At 40.6% G+C, this 16,813-nt stretch overlaps 1 protein-coding gene across 3 annotated transcripts in view; it reads right to left on the reverse strand.

Annotated features, from left to right (window-relative positions):
• DAAM1 (dishevelled associated activator of morphogenesis 1) overlaps nt 1-16,813 on the reverse strand; it is a 183,011-nt gene that overhangs the window by 90,208 nt on the left and 75,990 nt on the right. For all 3 annotated transcript variants that reach the window (XM_044924907.2, XM_025295436.3, XM_044924906.2), the window contains exon 2: nt 15,910-16,128. In XM_044924907.2, coding sequence (XP_044780842.1) covers nt 15,910-16,092 — 183 coding nt within the window. In that variant the 5' untranslated portion in view covers nt 16,093-16,128. The remainder of the gene's footprint in view (nt 1-15,909; nt 16,129-16,813) is intronic.

Raw genomic sequence — 16,813 nt, forward strand, 5'->3', positions numbered from 1 at the left:
AAGTGGTACCTCAATGCAGTTATAATTTGCATTTTCCTGATGACACCTGATGCTGAGTATGCCTTGTGACAAGTTCACATGACATTCACACATATTCTTTTTTGATATATCTATTCAAATCTTTTGCCCTCTTATGGGTTGCCTGTCTTATTGTTGCAAAACATGTCCTTTGGCAGAGGTATGTACTGCTAGTATTTTGCCTTACCTGTGCCTTTTTATTTTGTTAAGTCTATTTTGATCACTAAGCATTTTTTATGCAATACAACTTCATAATATTTTTTCTTTTATTAAAGTTAGTGCTTTTTATTTTCTGTAAGAAATCTTTGCAAGCTGCAGATAAAACAAAACAAAACTCTATGGTTTCTTATGGAAGCTGCAACCCACTCCAGTACTCTTGCCTAGAAAATCCCGTGGATGGAGGAGCCTGGTGCAGGCTACTGTCCATGGGGTTGCAAAGAGTCGGACACGACTGAGCGATTTCACTTCACTTCAGCTTTAGCTTTACCTCCTATGTCTGAATCTATACTCTATTTCACAGACACTACTCCTGGGGTCGTTCTTTGGTTACAAAAGGGATGGACTGCTTTTGGCTACTTTCTTTTTCAGCTACTTGCACTCATTTAGATACCCTGCTAGGCAAGCTGGGGAATGAAAACACAATTGATGAAAGGAGGAAAAAGAACAGAGTATAAACTAATTTGAAATTATCTCATACATTAGTTTCTTCAAAATTACTTCAAAGTAATATTATAAGAGATTTTTCATTTTGATAATTCAAATACTGAAAGAGGCAATCATGGAAAACAAAACAATTAGGATCACAGCATCTCAGATAGTATCTCTTTACATGAATTTTTAAAGAAAAAAAAGTCAATCTATGGAAGTAGAAAGGAGATCAGTGGTTGCTTGGGGCCAGAGGCAGCAACAGAGATTAACTGCAAATGGACCCAAGAGGAGATAAGGTGATGAAATTATTCTAGAGCTGGATTGTGGTGATGACTGCAAAACTATATAAATTTACTAAAATGCATTGACCTGTACACTTACAAGGGGTCAATTCTACAGCATGTAAGTTATATCTCAATCAAGTTCTTAAAAAACAAAAATCAAGCCTGGTTGATGGAGCCCCAGGAAAACAAAAAATTTCAGAATAGAGAAAATGGGCCGAGTGTACATAGTAAGGGAAGATCATTCTGGTTGAACAGTTAACTAAAACAAGGAATCTATTTAGAAAAGAAACATTGGGAAAAAATGTATGAAGAGGCAGGAAAGGGAAAAAGTGAACCTCTTTAGAGTAAGTGGTTCAATTTGAGAAATGTTACAACTTAAATACAGTTTCTGTTTGAAACCATGATCACTTCCATGAAATATTCTTGTCCTTCCCTTGAAAAGTATGTAGGCTCCAGTAGTATGTATTCCATTTAGACCAAGAGTTGGGCAATGTTTCCCCCAATGTCCCTTAAAATTAAATTAGGTGATAGGTTAATATAACAATTTAAGTCCTGAAGAAACTTTTCAGTGTTTTTTGTTTCTCCTGAGTAGTGATCTAGAGAAGAGTACTGGCCTTCTGTGGGTTAATAGTCAGGTTTTTCACTTGTTCAATAGTCCTATCCAACTATTTGAGACCCCATGGACTACAGCACTCCAGGCTTCCCCTCCTTCACTATCTCCCGGAGTTTGCTCAAACTCAAGTCCATCGAGTCAGTGATGCCATCCAACCATCTCATCCTTTGTCGCCCCCCCCTTTTCATCTCCTCTTCCCCTCAATCTTTTTCACTAAGATTAACAAACAAATGTATTTAGCACAACCCCAAGAAACATCCTGGTTGCTTCTAGATCACCTTCTAACCTCTCACCTTACTCTCCCCACCCCCAATTTTTGCAATCTGGCTATGTCAGATATTGTTTTGAGGGCTGGCAATTAATCCAAAGATAAACAGAATAAATTTAGTTCCTGTTACTATACCTTAGACTGAGATGGCCTAGCTCCTTTCATTGGCCAAATAATTTTATTTTTTCCATATTATTCCTTCTTGGATAGGGCTTTAAAAGTTAAAGGAAAATGATTTAGTGAATGGTAAAGAAAGAAACATCTGCACCAAGAATCATTTTTCTCCACAGAAAGTGCAAGTTTCTTAAAAATGGAAACCAACAAAGGCTTTTCTTCTGTGGGAAGATACCAATTATGTTTTTCATATCTTTATAAAACACTTATTTCCTATATTTTTATTAGCTTGGGGAAAACATAATAATTAGACATTTTTTTTATTAAGAAGAAAAGAATGCTGAAGGAGGTCCAGCTGTGGGAACTAAAGTTCTGGCTTCATCTCTCACAAAGCATGTTATAAACCCCACTTGGAAAGATTCTGCACAAAGAAACCCCACCAGTTCTACATTCTAGAGTAAGCAGGCAACTCTATAGAAAAATCTATATAAATCAGAAAACAATTGGCATAGCGCAAATAAATCTAAGGAAATGGATTGATTCACTAGATAAAGCAAAGGAAGGAATTTTGAAATAATATACAATAAGGGTTTTGAATGAGTTGAAAAGCTCTTTTCAGAGATGTGAGTGAGGCTAAAATATGGAATTATTTATAAACCTTCAATGCTGTATTTAAAGGACTTATTTTTTGAACATCTACCAAGTCAATAGATTTCGGTGAGCCAACAAGTGAGTTTTCAGCTAACAGAAATCTCTAATGAAGGAATTCAGGATTCCTATTTCTGATGAGTTAAGCTAACTCTATATCACACAGAAGTAGGAAGACACATGTTGAATGCTGTGGGAAACAGAGATTAAAAACACGAAGAGAGGGAGAGCTAAGACAGGTCCTTGGGGTTACCCTGCCAATCAACCCACTGTTTTGTGTATGTTTCTGTTTTGGGGTTGTTTGGCTTTGGTTTTTAAATGGTCCTTGACAAGGTAATCATCCATTTGACTCAATGCACAGAGCTCACAGTATTTTTTAACACTATATTATTCACACAAGGGTAACTTTTCTTCTTCAAATTAAAAACACCAGGTATTTACCCATAGCAAACAGGCCCAAGTTACCCATCCTGACCCCACCCACCAAAAGTCTCCCATATGTCCAGCAGGCAGCAACCCCCTGGTTCACCTCACATAAACCCAACAGCAGCAGTGCCTTCTCTGGGTTTAGCCCTCTCCCTCATCCACCCTCATCTCCCACGTCTAACCTTATCTCCCACCCCACAACTCAACACTACCACATACAAGACAAATCCTCTTGGAGGGACAAATGGTCAGGCCTGAAGTCACATGACACAGAATAAGTACCACATAAAGCGGAAAGGGCCAGACAAAGTGGACAGAGGACTGAAGGGTGGCACTTTAACAGCAGCAAAATTAGACTTCTATAAATGTATGGAGAAAATGTACCTTTCAGCTGCAGTAATTCATTAAATTTATGAACATCCATCCTTCCCACAACAAATAGCCACCACATCCACAAGTCATGAAATGCCATCACAGCTCTTAAAATTTAACCACCATGACCTTGAGAACAGTATTTTATTTTCTTAGGGGTGGTTGGAAACCTGAAAGTTAGATAAGCCCTTTGTTGGTTTAAATAGAGGAGTGTTCAGTGAATTATTACCTGTCCCTAACCAGTCAAGACAGACATAAATGGAAAACAACAGGGAGTGTTAAATCCCCAAAGAGATGTGTACACACAGAGAATAAACCTTAAAGGTTTTCAGCCTGTGAGATTTCTGCCAACGTTCTCAGTCATTACAGAAAATACCACAATATGACTCACCACCACCTACACAATAATGTTCTCTGTGTCTGACAGATGTGTTTTCATTTGACATATAAAAATAATAACTGAGAAACCCCACAAGCAAAGGCTGACTAATAGAAATAATTTTTAGTTTCTTACAACCCACGGTTAATTGTTTTACACTATTTTCTTTCCTACTCTGAATAGCAGGCAATGCAAACTATATCCAGTTTGCTAGACAAAAGTCTGCTGCGAAACCTGTAGGCTTCTTATTTGGCTTCTTTGTGTTATTTCAAGTAGAAACTCATTAGACTAACTAACTTTTAATTAGTCTGCATCACCAGCAGTTTTCCAATAATCTAAAGGAAATCACCTTATTCTAAATATATGCTGAAATCAACTCCCAACAGCAATCCAGCCACCCAAATGTCCAATTTTTATATTTATAATCTAGTACAACTTCTGTTGACAAGGCTTAATTGCGAGATTTCTAAGCAGTGTTTTCCTGATTGAATGGAGGGACTTTGTCTCCTGAGACACCAAGTCAGCTTCTAGAGTAAGAGATAAGAAAGGTCCTGTGGGCAAGTGTGAAGCCAAGTTACACACGCGTCCCTCTTCAGCAACACCAGCACTGCTCTCCCCCAGGCCTCTCCGACCTGCTTAGACTTGTTAAGCAGCTCAGCTGGCGCTTCTAAGTTTTAGTTGGGTCAAAAGATATCTAGCACAATGAGTCTCCTCCCACACTGCAGCTATTTACTTATTCTACCATGTAATATAGGGTGGAGAGACTGCCAAGGATGGAAAATATTTCTTAGACAAGAATGCTGAAGCTCCAATACTTTGGCCACCTGATGAGAAGAACTGACTCACTAGAAAAGACCCTGATGCTGGGAAAGATTGAAGGCAGGAGGAGAAGGGGACGACGGAGGATGAGATGGTTGGATGGCATCACTGACTCAATGGACATGAGTTTCAGCAAACTCAGGGAGATAGTGAAGGACAGGGAAACCTGGAGTGCTGCAGTTCATAGGGTCATAAAGAGTCGGACACAACTGAATAACAACAACATCCTCAGCCTTTTAACCTGCTATCCTTCAGTGCTCCCATGGTAACTGACATCCAAATGAAGAAGAGTAGAGAGACTGACAAAAGGTGGACATGGACGCAGGAAGAGTACAGGAACCAGCCCAAACCTATCACAACTACTTCAAGAATAATTCAGAATAGGAATCCAACTGTTGGATGATTCAGCCATCATTAATTCATACATGCACACATACATTTATTCAAATCTTCCTGAGCATATCATGTATAAACCTTCAGTAGTGAGTTATTCATCCAGGCCACAAGCATTTACTGACCATAGACTCGGGACCAGGCACTGCTCAAGGCCCTGGGGATCTTGAGTGAAAATGCCAGATTCGATGCCTGTGCCCTTCTGCTCTCTGACGTTGTAAAGGTGCATGCTCACAGGGATTTAACATGAGTGTCCATAGGTGAATAAACTAAATTGATTGTTTAAAAGATGGCAAAGGACTTGCTTTTTTCTTCTATACCCAAGAAATGTCCATCTTTCCTGAAAACAATGCAAGTATACATTCTAAATAACCTTCGTTTGGTTCAGTTTAGTTCTTAAATATTACATTGTATAATGAAATAAACAGCTAGCAGCTGTAGGATGTTTCCAGTGGATTTAGTTAACATTAGACAAGAGGTGGAAAATTCCAACTTTTTTAGGAATTTGGTTTTCTAAAATATATGTTATATATATATATATATTTTTTTTTTTCCTTCCTCCCTTTATCCATGAGCCAGAAAATTGTAACTAAAAGATGTAACTGGTACTGAGCTCCTCCAACACAAATCAAGAAACACTTTGAAATTCCAGAGGAACTGCACGTGGAAAAGCAGGGGACTTCAAGCCTAGCAGATAAAAAGAGTTGGGGACAGTTTAGAATTGCAATTCATGATCCATATATTGGGCATTCACCTCCCGCAGGGTGTGTGATATATGTTTTATGAGAGCAAATGGTATTTAAATGACTCCCAGTGTATCAATATATATCCGTGAGTACCTTTATTTGTACAAACTACCAGATTGTTCTAGCCATTACTGAAACACATTTTCAAAATTACACTTGAAAGCTTACCTAAACCATACCACTTATGGAGATCAAATTATCCTCCCTGTCTTTAAAACCTATACTGGTCTGGATGGGGACATGTAAAGATTTGGCAAGTAGCGCAGTTTGCTGACTGTGTAATTCACACATGGCAGCCTGAGGATTAAGTTAAATAATCAGATTTTAAATTGAAGCCAAAAGCTAAGTAGATACATACCTCTCAACATCTCTTTAAGACTCAGGGTAATGAAAATCATCAAGGCCAAGGGGACTCATAACCATTTTCTCAATAACATTATTAGTTCAGAGATGGTTTTGCAGAATTTGTATTAAAATAAAGTTTTCATGATTTTTTCCTCCATCTCTCCCTGAGCCCCCATCCGCATTTCAGTCCCTGCTCTAAATTAAGAAGCACCCACAAATAAATGGATTGATAACAAAGTACCTAACACAGAGTAAAAAATGTAAATTTAACAACTTGAATAAAAGGACATTTGGAATGGTCCTGATGAGATAAAATATACATTTAGGACTAGAAGGAATAAAATGGTTTATGGTTTTATCTTAAGCTTTTCTGTATTTGTTTAGTGAATCAGAAGACAAGCCAAAAACTTTGAAGACCATCTTGACCGTCTCACTATCTCTAAGCAGACAGGACCTCAAAGAAATGTATACTGTCCATTGAAATGAAGATCTACTGCCAATCCTACTAGATTTCTGGATGTATTGCAAAGTTCAATTCAAAAGCACAGCATATATAAGCAAGCAAAACCCCCTATATCAACATCCCCTATATCACAAACCATCAGTTCTTCTCAGGCCCTAAATAATTTGTTTATAAAGTTCTAGATTTAGGATCATTTTTTGCTCATCTTTAAATTGACTATATACTGGCAATAGTTCACATCTATCCCACAGCACTTTTAGCACTGAACCCATTTAAGCCCATATTTACATTCCCACTTCCTTTTGTGATATACTGCACATTCTCATACTGTTCCAACATTTCTTTGTGAACTCATCAAGTTAATTTCTTCAAAAATACCACAGTATCAAGGGAATATCTACTCTATTTTTTTTCTTCTCTGTCAATTAACCATGTCCTTTACATGAACAGAATTTTCTCTTTTGAGTTTTATAAGTTTGTCAATTGAAAAGAATTTTTAAACTCATGGCAATTGAACAATTTTGATATCAATTCCTTCATTAGACTACGATTTTTGGCTTTCAGACAACTGAACACTTTAAGACTATTTCAGATATAGCTTTGAAGTCTTTGTGCAGTCTGAGTTCTTAATTACCAAGCAATCCTTTACACCAGAGATCCCCAATCTCCAGAATCTAAAGTCTGATGATCTGAAGTAGAGCTGATGTAATAATAATAAAGTGCACAATATATGTAATGTACTTGAATCATCCCAAAACCATCCCACCGTCCACCCCCCACCCAATCTGTGGAAAAACTGTCTTCCCTGAAACTGGTCCCTGGTGCCAAAAAAGTTGGGGACTCCAATTAATGTATAAGGTTTACACTCCAATTAAGAAACAACAGATGACAACTATGACTTCCCAAACTGGCTTAAATCTCAACATTCAAAAAACTAAGATCATGGCATCTGGTCCCATCACTTCATGGCAAATAGACAGGGGAACAATGGAAACAATGAGAGAGTTTATTTTTTTGGACTCCAAAATCACTGCAGATGGTGACTCTATCCATGAAATTAAAAGACACTTGCTTCTTGGAAGAAAAGCTATGACCAACCTAAAAAGGAGAGACAGTACTTTGCCAACTATATGGACAAAGGTCCATCTAGTCAAAGCTATGGTTTTCCCAGTAGTCATGTATGGATGTGAGAGTTGGACCATAAAGAAAGCTGAGCGCTAAAGAATTGATGCTTTTGAACTGTGGTGTTGGAGAAGACTCTTGAGAGTCCCTAGGACTGCAAGGAGATCCAACCAGTCAATCCTGAAGGAAATCAGTCCTGAATATTCATTGGAAGGACTGATGCTGAAGTTGAAGCTCCAATACTTTGGCCACCTGATGCGAGGAACTGACTCACTGTTAAAGACCCTGATGCTGGGAAAGACTGAAGGCAGGAGAAGTGGGCAACAGAGGATAAGATGGTTGGATGTCACCATCAACTCAATAGAAATGAGTTTAAGCAAACTCCGGGAGATAGTGAAGGACAGGGAAACCTGGTGTGCTGCAGTCCATGGGGCCATAAAGAGTTGGACATGACTGAGCAAGTGAATAACAACAAAAAGAGCAAAATCTGTACACTGGTCTATCATAAGACTAACCTGGATTCCTGTAGCTCTTTTCATACCAAAGTGACTTCAGAACATAATGAAAAATGAAGAGTTTACTGATGTATGTTCCCAAGGGAATTCATCTGGCACAGTTTGCCTTGACTGTGAATTCATCTAATTCTGATACATCAACTAAATCCTGTCTTACTATCTTCATTTCTCAAAGTCTATGCTGGTTACTAATGTTGAGAGTGTCCTCAGGACCTCATAACAATAAAACTGACCTATAGTAAGTGATTATATTTATGAGCATACAAATCTTCTCATTATCGACCAACACTATCTTCCCGTTGAGGTATTAACTTTTGTTGACAATCCTCAATTATATAAATGGTGATCATTAATGAATTTCTTAATTAGTTTCTTTCAAATGTTTTTTATATTTCCTGGAAGGCATAACACTTAAATGATACTACACAACTACACTTTTTTAATAGCACTTTTGGAAATCAGTTCTTAAAAAAAAAAAAAAAGCAACAACTGTATATTGGCCATCTAAAGACAGTTTTCCACTTGTATCCAACATAACCTTTTTTATCTTAAAGATCTAAAGATAGAATGTAAATATACCAAAATGGGAATTCCAAAAAGTGACTTTTGGCAAACTAAAAGTAGAGTTATTTAAGTCAGACTGCCATGCCACCCACCCCCAACCCACAGATAGAGTTGGGATTGGAAATGAATTACACAGGAAGAACCTCACCCTGACAATGGGTCACCCAGTAACTCCCAGTGGGGAGAGGGAACACTGCCACTTGGGATGGGCCACAAACTCCAGCAGCACTATTCAGTAATTGCAGCACCTAGAAACACCCCCTCACATTTCCACCACCTCCAAGTGGTGGAGTATTAAGTTGAGAGCAACACTTGCACCATTTTTATTGAGAATGGTGAAATGCACAGGTGTTAGGATAGATGGCTCTAGTGGTAAAGAATCCACCTGTCAATGCAGGAGATGCAAGAGATGCGGGTTCAATCCCTGGGTTGGAAAGATCCCCTAGAGTAGGAAATGGCAACCCAATCTAGTATTCTTGCCTGGAAAATTCTGTGGACAGAGGAGCCTGGAGAGCTACAGTTCATGGGGTCACAGAGTCAGATATGACTGACCACCCACACACACGCACATAGCACTGTATAACAAATTATCCCAGAATATTAGACACATTGGTCAAATAAATGGAAGACTAAATACTGAATCTGAAAGAAGGCAGGTTAACAGAAAACAGTATAAATAGAATTGGTAACAAGTCAGGCTTAGGAAAACTTGGGTCTATACTGCTTATTACTTCCAACCATCTATCACAATGATGTACTCTCTTAGAAAGGAAAGTTTTCCTCTGGTCAGTTAACTGATTCCAAGGATACTTTGAAAATCATGACCAGACTTATCATAAACTTGGTTTCTCATCTATTAATAAAACCTCACCCAGGAAAAGCAGATGTATATTCTGATGTTTCACAAGGCAAGAGAACTGAGGGAATCTATGAGGAGATGTCATTTCTAATATAACCGCTGCTGTGAAATATTCTGCGGGATACCCTCAGCCCATCAACCCTTGGTATATTCAGGAGTCATATATTTGAACAGAAAACCCGAAGGGGGCTATAGTAAATTCTCTTTCCATTTCAAAAGTCAAGTAGCCACAGGAGATATGCATTGAAACAAGCCATCTCACCTCAACAGTTGGACTCAAAGGAAAACATATTCAAAATCTACCCAAGGAGACATGACACATTTTGCTAAAACTTACTTACACCTCACAGAGACTGCAATGAACAAGGGTTATTATTGTAAATATAACCAGATAGCAAAATGTTTTGATGTACTTTAGTGTATTTCATTGAGAAAACCTGTAAGAAAGCAAGGGTACCGTCCTTTAGTTCAAATAAGAATCTGAGAATATAAAAGAACACAACTGTCTCTCTTCATCCCTTTTTCCTGGCTCTCAGAACCCCAATCCACCCAGGCTCTTATTTCACACACCATCTATGCTGAACTTTCAATTTCTTGAGTCTTCCACATATTCTCTCTCACCTCACAGCCCTATACATGCTATTTTCACTGTCTGTAACACACTTTCCTCTCCTCTTTGCCTGCATAATTCCTTCTTTTCAAGTCTAACATTAAATATCACTTCCTCCAGGAATGCTTCCAAGATCCTTCCAAGCCAGGTACCTGTGAGGCTTGGGGGTAGGTGTCAGTAAGCAGCATCCTTGTTCCCCAACAAGAATGGAATTAAGTAACAGCTAGGTTAAGAGCTCAAGCAGATGGGAGATCAAAAAACACCTCCCTTTTTGTTCCTGAAAGCTGGGTTGGAGAACCCAACTTTCATCTGCAGATGTGGGCTTGCTGGGATTTCAATGCTGAGTTAGACACATAGCCACCAGTCATGGAGATAACTGGACAATTTCAGAACTCCCCAAGGGGGTTCAATCCTATGAAATTTATAGCACCAAGGGTCACAGAACGTGTGCTTTCTGAAAGCAGGTTAAGTTGCAGAGAATTTGCATAAGGGAGAGAAACGAAGCTATGAATTTTCCAAAGAAGGGTTGGAAGGAAAGCCGAGAATGTTACTTCCCAGAAAGAGAGCCAAGGGTAATGGAAATGGAACCTGTGAGTCAACTCTCACCTTGTGAAAAAAGGGGGAATAAAGGTTCTTCGTCAAGAAAATGTCCTGCTGGAGCGGCCCCTCTCAGAGCCCTCAGTCACAATGGATAAGAGAGCGTCTTCTGTTGCCTGTTTCCCCTGCTGGACCTTCAGCCCCACAAAGTCAAGAAGGACCAGTGGCCTCAGGGCCTGGCACAGAGCAGGCAATTAACACACATGCGCGCGCGCGCGCACACACACACACATACACACCCCCCAAAGGAATTGATCTGTCAATTAATAACACATTCTTCTGTTTATCCCAAAGGAAATCTTCCACTGCTAATGCTAAGACAGAAAAAGTTACATGGACAAAGACTGCGTACAGTGCTATGCCCCCTACCACTCTTCAAACATGCTGGTGGGGATAATCTAAGACCTAAAAACCCTGTCGAAAAGACAAGACTTTAGCTGAATCTTATTTTCTGGGAAGAGTGCTGAGTCTCAGATTGGTTACATTCTTGATTTGTGACTGAGACATAGGACAAAGCAGAAGTAGAGGAGTGGGGGAAATGGGGGCAGTAATATGGAAAAAGGATTGATGCTCAAAGACATAAAATATGTGGTTAGCGGAGATAACACTGATTCTCAATATTTTATTTTTAAATATCCCAAATAATTTCAAAATTGTTGGCAGGAAGACTATTTCTATTTGGCAATTCACCCAAATGCACACACACATTCCCAGGCTACCCGTCCTCAGCTCTTCAGGAGCAACAGAACAGCTTCAAAATCAGCTGGTCAATTGGAAGGGAGTAGAAAACAGCAAGAATTGGTGAAGGTGAAGAAAACTTAGAACTCTCACACACTGCTGGTGGAAATGTAAAATGGTGCAGTGTAGTCAACTTGGAAAACAGTTTGGAAGTTCCTCAAAAGTTATACACAGTGTTATACATGACTCAGAAATCTCACTCTCAGGTATACACCTATTAAGAACTGAAACTATATTTCCACACCAAAAAAAACTTGCAAATTAAAGTTTAGAGCAGCAATACTCATAAAAGCTGAAGACTGGCAACAACCCAACTGTTCATCAACAATGAATGGATAAACAAAATGTGGTATGTCCATACAACAGAATATTGTTCAACAATAACAAGAAATGAAGTATTGATACATGTTACAACTTGGATAAACCTTGAAAAGATTATGCTAAGTGAAAGGAACCAGTCACAAAGGACCACATAATATATGATTCTATTTACAGAAAATGACCAGAACAGGCAAAGTCATAGAAACAGAGTAGATTAGTGGCTCCCTGGGGATACTAGGGTTGAGGGGAAGTGACAAGTAATGACTAATGGGTAAGGGAGTCGCTTTAGGGGTGAGAAAATGTCCTAAAATGTACTGATGGGGGCATTATTTTATGAATATACCAAAAGTCAGTGAATTATACACTTTACACAGGTGAATTACTGGGCTCGCCAAAAAGTTCATTTGGGTTTTTCTCTAGGATCTTATGGAAAAACCAAAACGAACTTTTTGGCCAACCCAATATATGGTATGTCAATTGTACCTCCACAAAGCTGTTATTAAAAATGGGGTGGGAGGTGGGGAGTGTGTGCACAGAGTATGGGCCTGGGACCTCCAGAAACCACTACATCCTGAAACTGGAATGCTCTTGCAGCTTGACTATACACTGTTAAGAGTATGAGGCACTGCTCAGGGCCCACATTCTTTAAAGATTCATGTGGTCGACCTCCCATCCAGGCTTGCTTTATTTATGAGATGATAAGGTTGCTGTAAGCAATTCTGAAAGCAACCTTTTTGGTATCACTTTTAAATACATCAAATGAGTGACTCATCAGAAGATGCAAAGGAAACTAGCTCACAATGACAGGCTCTGATGAGATGCTTTCCATCAGATAGAGGCAGAATGGCCTGCAAGTTAGGACCAACACTGGTGCGTGCACAGCAGGCAGATCAGCTTTCAAAAAAAGGAAAAACCTGGGATATTTGCCTGGGGTGATGTGCCCAGAACATAGCTGAATTATCTTCCATCCTTCTTGCTATACTAGGATGTGGGGTATGAAGCACCCATGAATAGGCAGCAGTCTTTTTGTAAAAAAAAAAAGTTGTCTTCTTTAATCTGTGCACCAACACATCAGAAAGATGGCATTATCCCCATCTATGGCATTTTACAGGCAAGGAAATAAACCCAAATTCCAACAGAAACCATCTCAAAGGAATTTACCCTACATTGCAGCATGCTCCGCCTCCCCACGTGGCCATCCTCTTCTGTGCATGGACATAGGCAGAACTGCTCCTGCAACTACTCAAGAGAACCTGGGCAGAGGTTCCCAGTGGCTCTGAGCCCACCTTCCTTGCCCCAGGACACCTTTGGCAGTTGGATGGATTTGTGGGCTAAGTCCCTAAGTCAAGAGTAGACAAAAATCCATCCATCACTCGCCAGGACAGATACAAACCTCAGGATAATTTGTTTTCCAATGGTTTTGGCTTAAAGTTCTGGTTTGGCATTGGTTTTTTAACAACTAACAGCTGTAGGCAATTTTCACACAGAATAAAGACATCAATAAGGCTGAGAGTGGAATTTTCTCCCTTATGAATACAGAACAATGAGCTGTCTTCAAGATGTACATGGAGCTGCCACCACACAGGCTCTGGCTTGGGTCTCATTTGGGGAGGCTGACAGATATAATTGAAAGGACCACGGAGGCAGGTGCCCCGAGGGGACTAGCTCTGTCCACCAGCTTCTCTACCACTGAGGAGGCCTTTGTCTATCAGCAACATCTGTTGACTTTGGTTTTAAAATACTTCAACTGGGAAATAATGCCAAGACCATCAATGCATCATTATTGCCTTTCATGACAGCCATGATGATACATGATTCACTGCCCATCCCTGGGAAAGGACGGCGTCCCTCCACCCATCCCAATGACCTCAGGCTCGGCCATGTGATTTGTGGTGTCAGTCCCTACAGAAGGATGATATGTCCTTGCCCCTATGAATTCGGGAGTGGTAATGTGATCTGTGTAGGCCAAGGGAACGTGTGCTGAAGTGACACATGTCATTTCCAAGCATAAGCTTAGAGCCTGAGAAGTTCACCATGTCTCTCTTTCCTCTGCCACCAGGCCTGAGCCTTGATCTTGAGTAGACAATGGCACAGTGCAGAACCACAGCTGATCCACAGCAGACATGCAGCATCAATGATAGAGAGGCCACTGAGGTTTTGCTATCACAGGATAAACCAGCTGCAGATGACCAAGACACCCATTAACGCTGAACCCTTCCACTACTCTTTTCACTTTTAATCCCTCCTGACCACTCACCTCTGCCAAGAGGTCTTCCCTGACCACCCTCCTCATCCATCATGTCCTATATCCCACAACAGTCACACATAACCTATGCAGAGGTGTGTGTGCTTCTTGCCTTGGTGCATTATACCTCTCAATTGAACTATGGAAACTGGCAGCAATTTGGGAGCAGGTTCTAATTTTCCATTTTGAACCTCCTCACTAATATGTAGAACAGAGTTCTGTGTGCAGTGGAAATGGGAGAAGGTAGAGATTCCTGATGGAGAAGGCAATGGCACCCCACTCCAATACTCTTGCCTGGAAAATCTCATGGACAGAGGAGCCTGGTGGGCTGCAGTCCATGGGGTCGCTAAGAGTCAGACATGACTGAGCAACTTCACTTTCACTTTTCACTTTTATGCATTGGAGAAGGAAATGGCAACCCACTCCAATGTTCTTGCCTGAAGAATCCCAGGGACGGGGGAGCCTGGTGGGCTGCCATCTATGAGGTCGCACAGAGTCGGACATGACTGAAGCGACTTGGCAGCAGAGATTCCTGAAACACTCCAAAATATTCAACATCCTCAACTGTAAACATGCTGCCAGGCATCACCTCTTTCTTTTCCCAACCAAGTTTGGTAATCAGCTCATTAATCCACTCAGGAGGCCAGAACTCAAACATCAGTTTCATAGTATTAATACTCGCCCTTCTTGGTTTATCTCATAAGAGAAGCTTATAGGTGAATTTTGGTTCATCAAAGCTGGAGTGACACAAGAGTTCAGTTGCTATCCCTGGAGGGCAGTGACACAGCCTACGATGTAAGACACGTAAAATGATAGCGGTCCCTAGTATCTGCTGAACAATATAAATGGTTTGATTAGAACTAACTCCATTACAAAATGTCAGATGCGATCAAAGAAGGATAGAGTCTCATGTAATATTCATTGAGTGCCTAGGAAGGGGCAGGTACTGGGCCATTCCCACTCTGCGTGATTCTCATTTAAACGTTACATCAAACCTAGCAAGTGTTTTTTCCCTTCCACTTTCCAGAATATAGGCTCAGAAAAGTCATAAGCTTTTTCCCTACTGATACAGATAATAAAGTCAGAGCAGTAATGTGAGCCAAAGTCTTCCTAATGTCCATGCCAGTGCCCCTGACCATACCATAATATCCTCTGAAATGCAGACTGGAAAGAAACACTACTTTGCAGATGCTTGAGAAGCTAAGTTGCAGAGAACACCTTTATCTCTTGATGAGTGGGCCCTACATAGATACATCTCTCACTTCAGTATAGTGGATTTTAAAATATGATAGCATCTATAAAAAGTTTCCCACAACAGTTATTATTGCAATCCCATCATTAGGCTAAATAATGATACTCTACTTAAGTAATAATGTCTTTCATCCAAGGATCAAGGACATGAGAGACAGTGTGACTAACTTTTTAAAAGACACTAATACTACACACTGGGAGTGGCAGGAAGCGTGAGGGAATCCCAGGAGGTGTCAGATGAAGGAAATATTTGTGCATACAAGCATCTCAGGCTGGGACAGGAGGAACTAGAAAGGGCAACTTAGGAGGCAGTAGGGCTGTATATTTGAAGAACTAAAGATCTAAATCTCTCCATTTAAGCACCAGCAAACCCTCTGAGGCAGTGATGCTACCCTTCTTCCTTCTCCTCTACAGGCTCAGTGCTGACAGGAGGGGCACAGAGGGGGGCTGTTTCACCAAAGATAAGGCAAGACTGTGTCCAACCAAACTGTCCACATCCTCTCCCCTTCCTCCGGCTCCCAACCACCCCTGGGATGAAGACTGAGACTCACCACGAGTTCACTGAACATGACATCCAGCTCCTCCACAGGGGGCATGGGTAACGCAGGCTCCATGGTCTGAAGCGCAAAGTTGCTATCATTTCGCAGCCGATATGTGATTTCTGGGTGATCATTGTTTCGGAAACAGCAGAAGATGAATGAAATCCCCCGTCCACCTCTCTTCCTTGGGGCCATAGCTGAATTCTGTTTTATTTCTTGACTGATTAAACTCTGCCAAAAGAAGATATAACAGAGTTAAGACTACAAAACTGGATTATATATGTATATATTTCAAGACAGACCAATTCACCAAAGAGCCCCATGTACTGAAGGCAAAGTCAAAAGGAGCTGACGGCTGGAGACAACGTCCACAGGACATAGAGGACAAGCCCAGGAGGGTCTGGGGGGCCAGCTGAGCAGAGAGCACATGTCCTTCTAGTCACACGTTGAATGTTTCCTATGACCCACTGCTGAGCAAACAGTACCACCCCAGCCACCCTACGCCCCAGCATTTGCTCCAATCACACTGGGTCTTGACCATGCTTTGCACATCACCTGCTCTTTCCTGCCAACCCATACCAGTATTGTTAACCCCTGCAGGAATGACCTTCTCTTCCTTGCCACCTAGAAGATTTCTTACTCATCCTGTAGGGTTTGACTGCAATTTCTCCTTTACCATCCTCAAGTAGAATTAATAATACATATGCTAAGGCACATCTACCTATTCCAGCTCTTGTCACAGTCTAAGTTCCTCAGCAGTGTGTCTTCAAGTTAGACCAGGATAACTAAAAGCGGGAGGGAGGGACTCTGCGTTAAGCAACTTGGTGGCCCTAGTGCTCCACGCAGCACCAGGAAGACAGAAGGCGCTTGGTTAATGTTTATTGTGTTGAATAAATTCATAACAAATGGGGAGTGA

Source organism: Bubalus bubalis, chromosome 11 (genome assembly GCF_019923935.1).
Source record: "Bubalus bubalis isolate 160015118507 breed Murrah chromosome 11, NDDB_SH_1, whole genome shotgun sequence".
Taxonomy (NCBI): domain Eukaryota; kingdom Metazoa; phylum Chordata; class Mammalia; order Artiodactyla; family Bovidae; genus Bubalus; species Bubalus bubalis.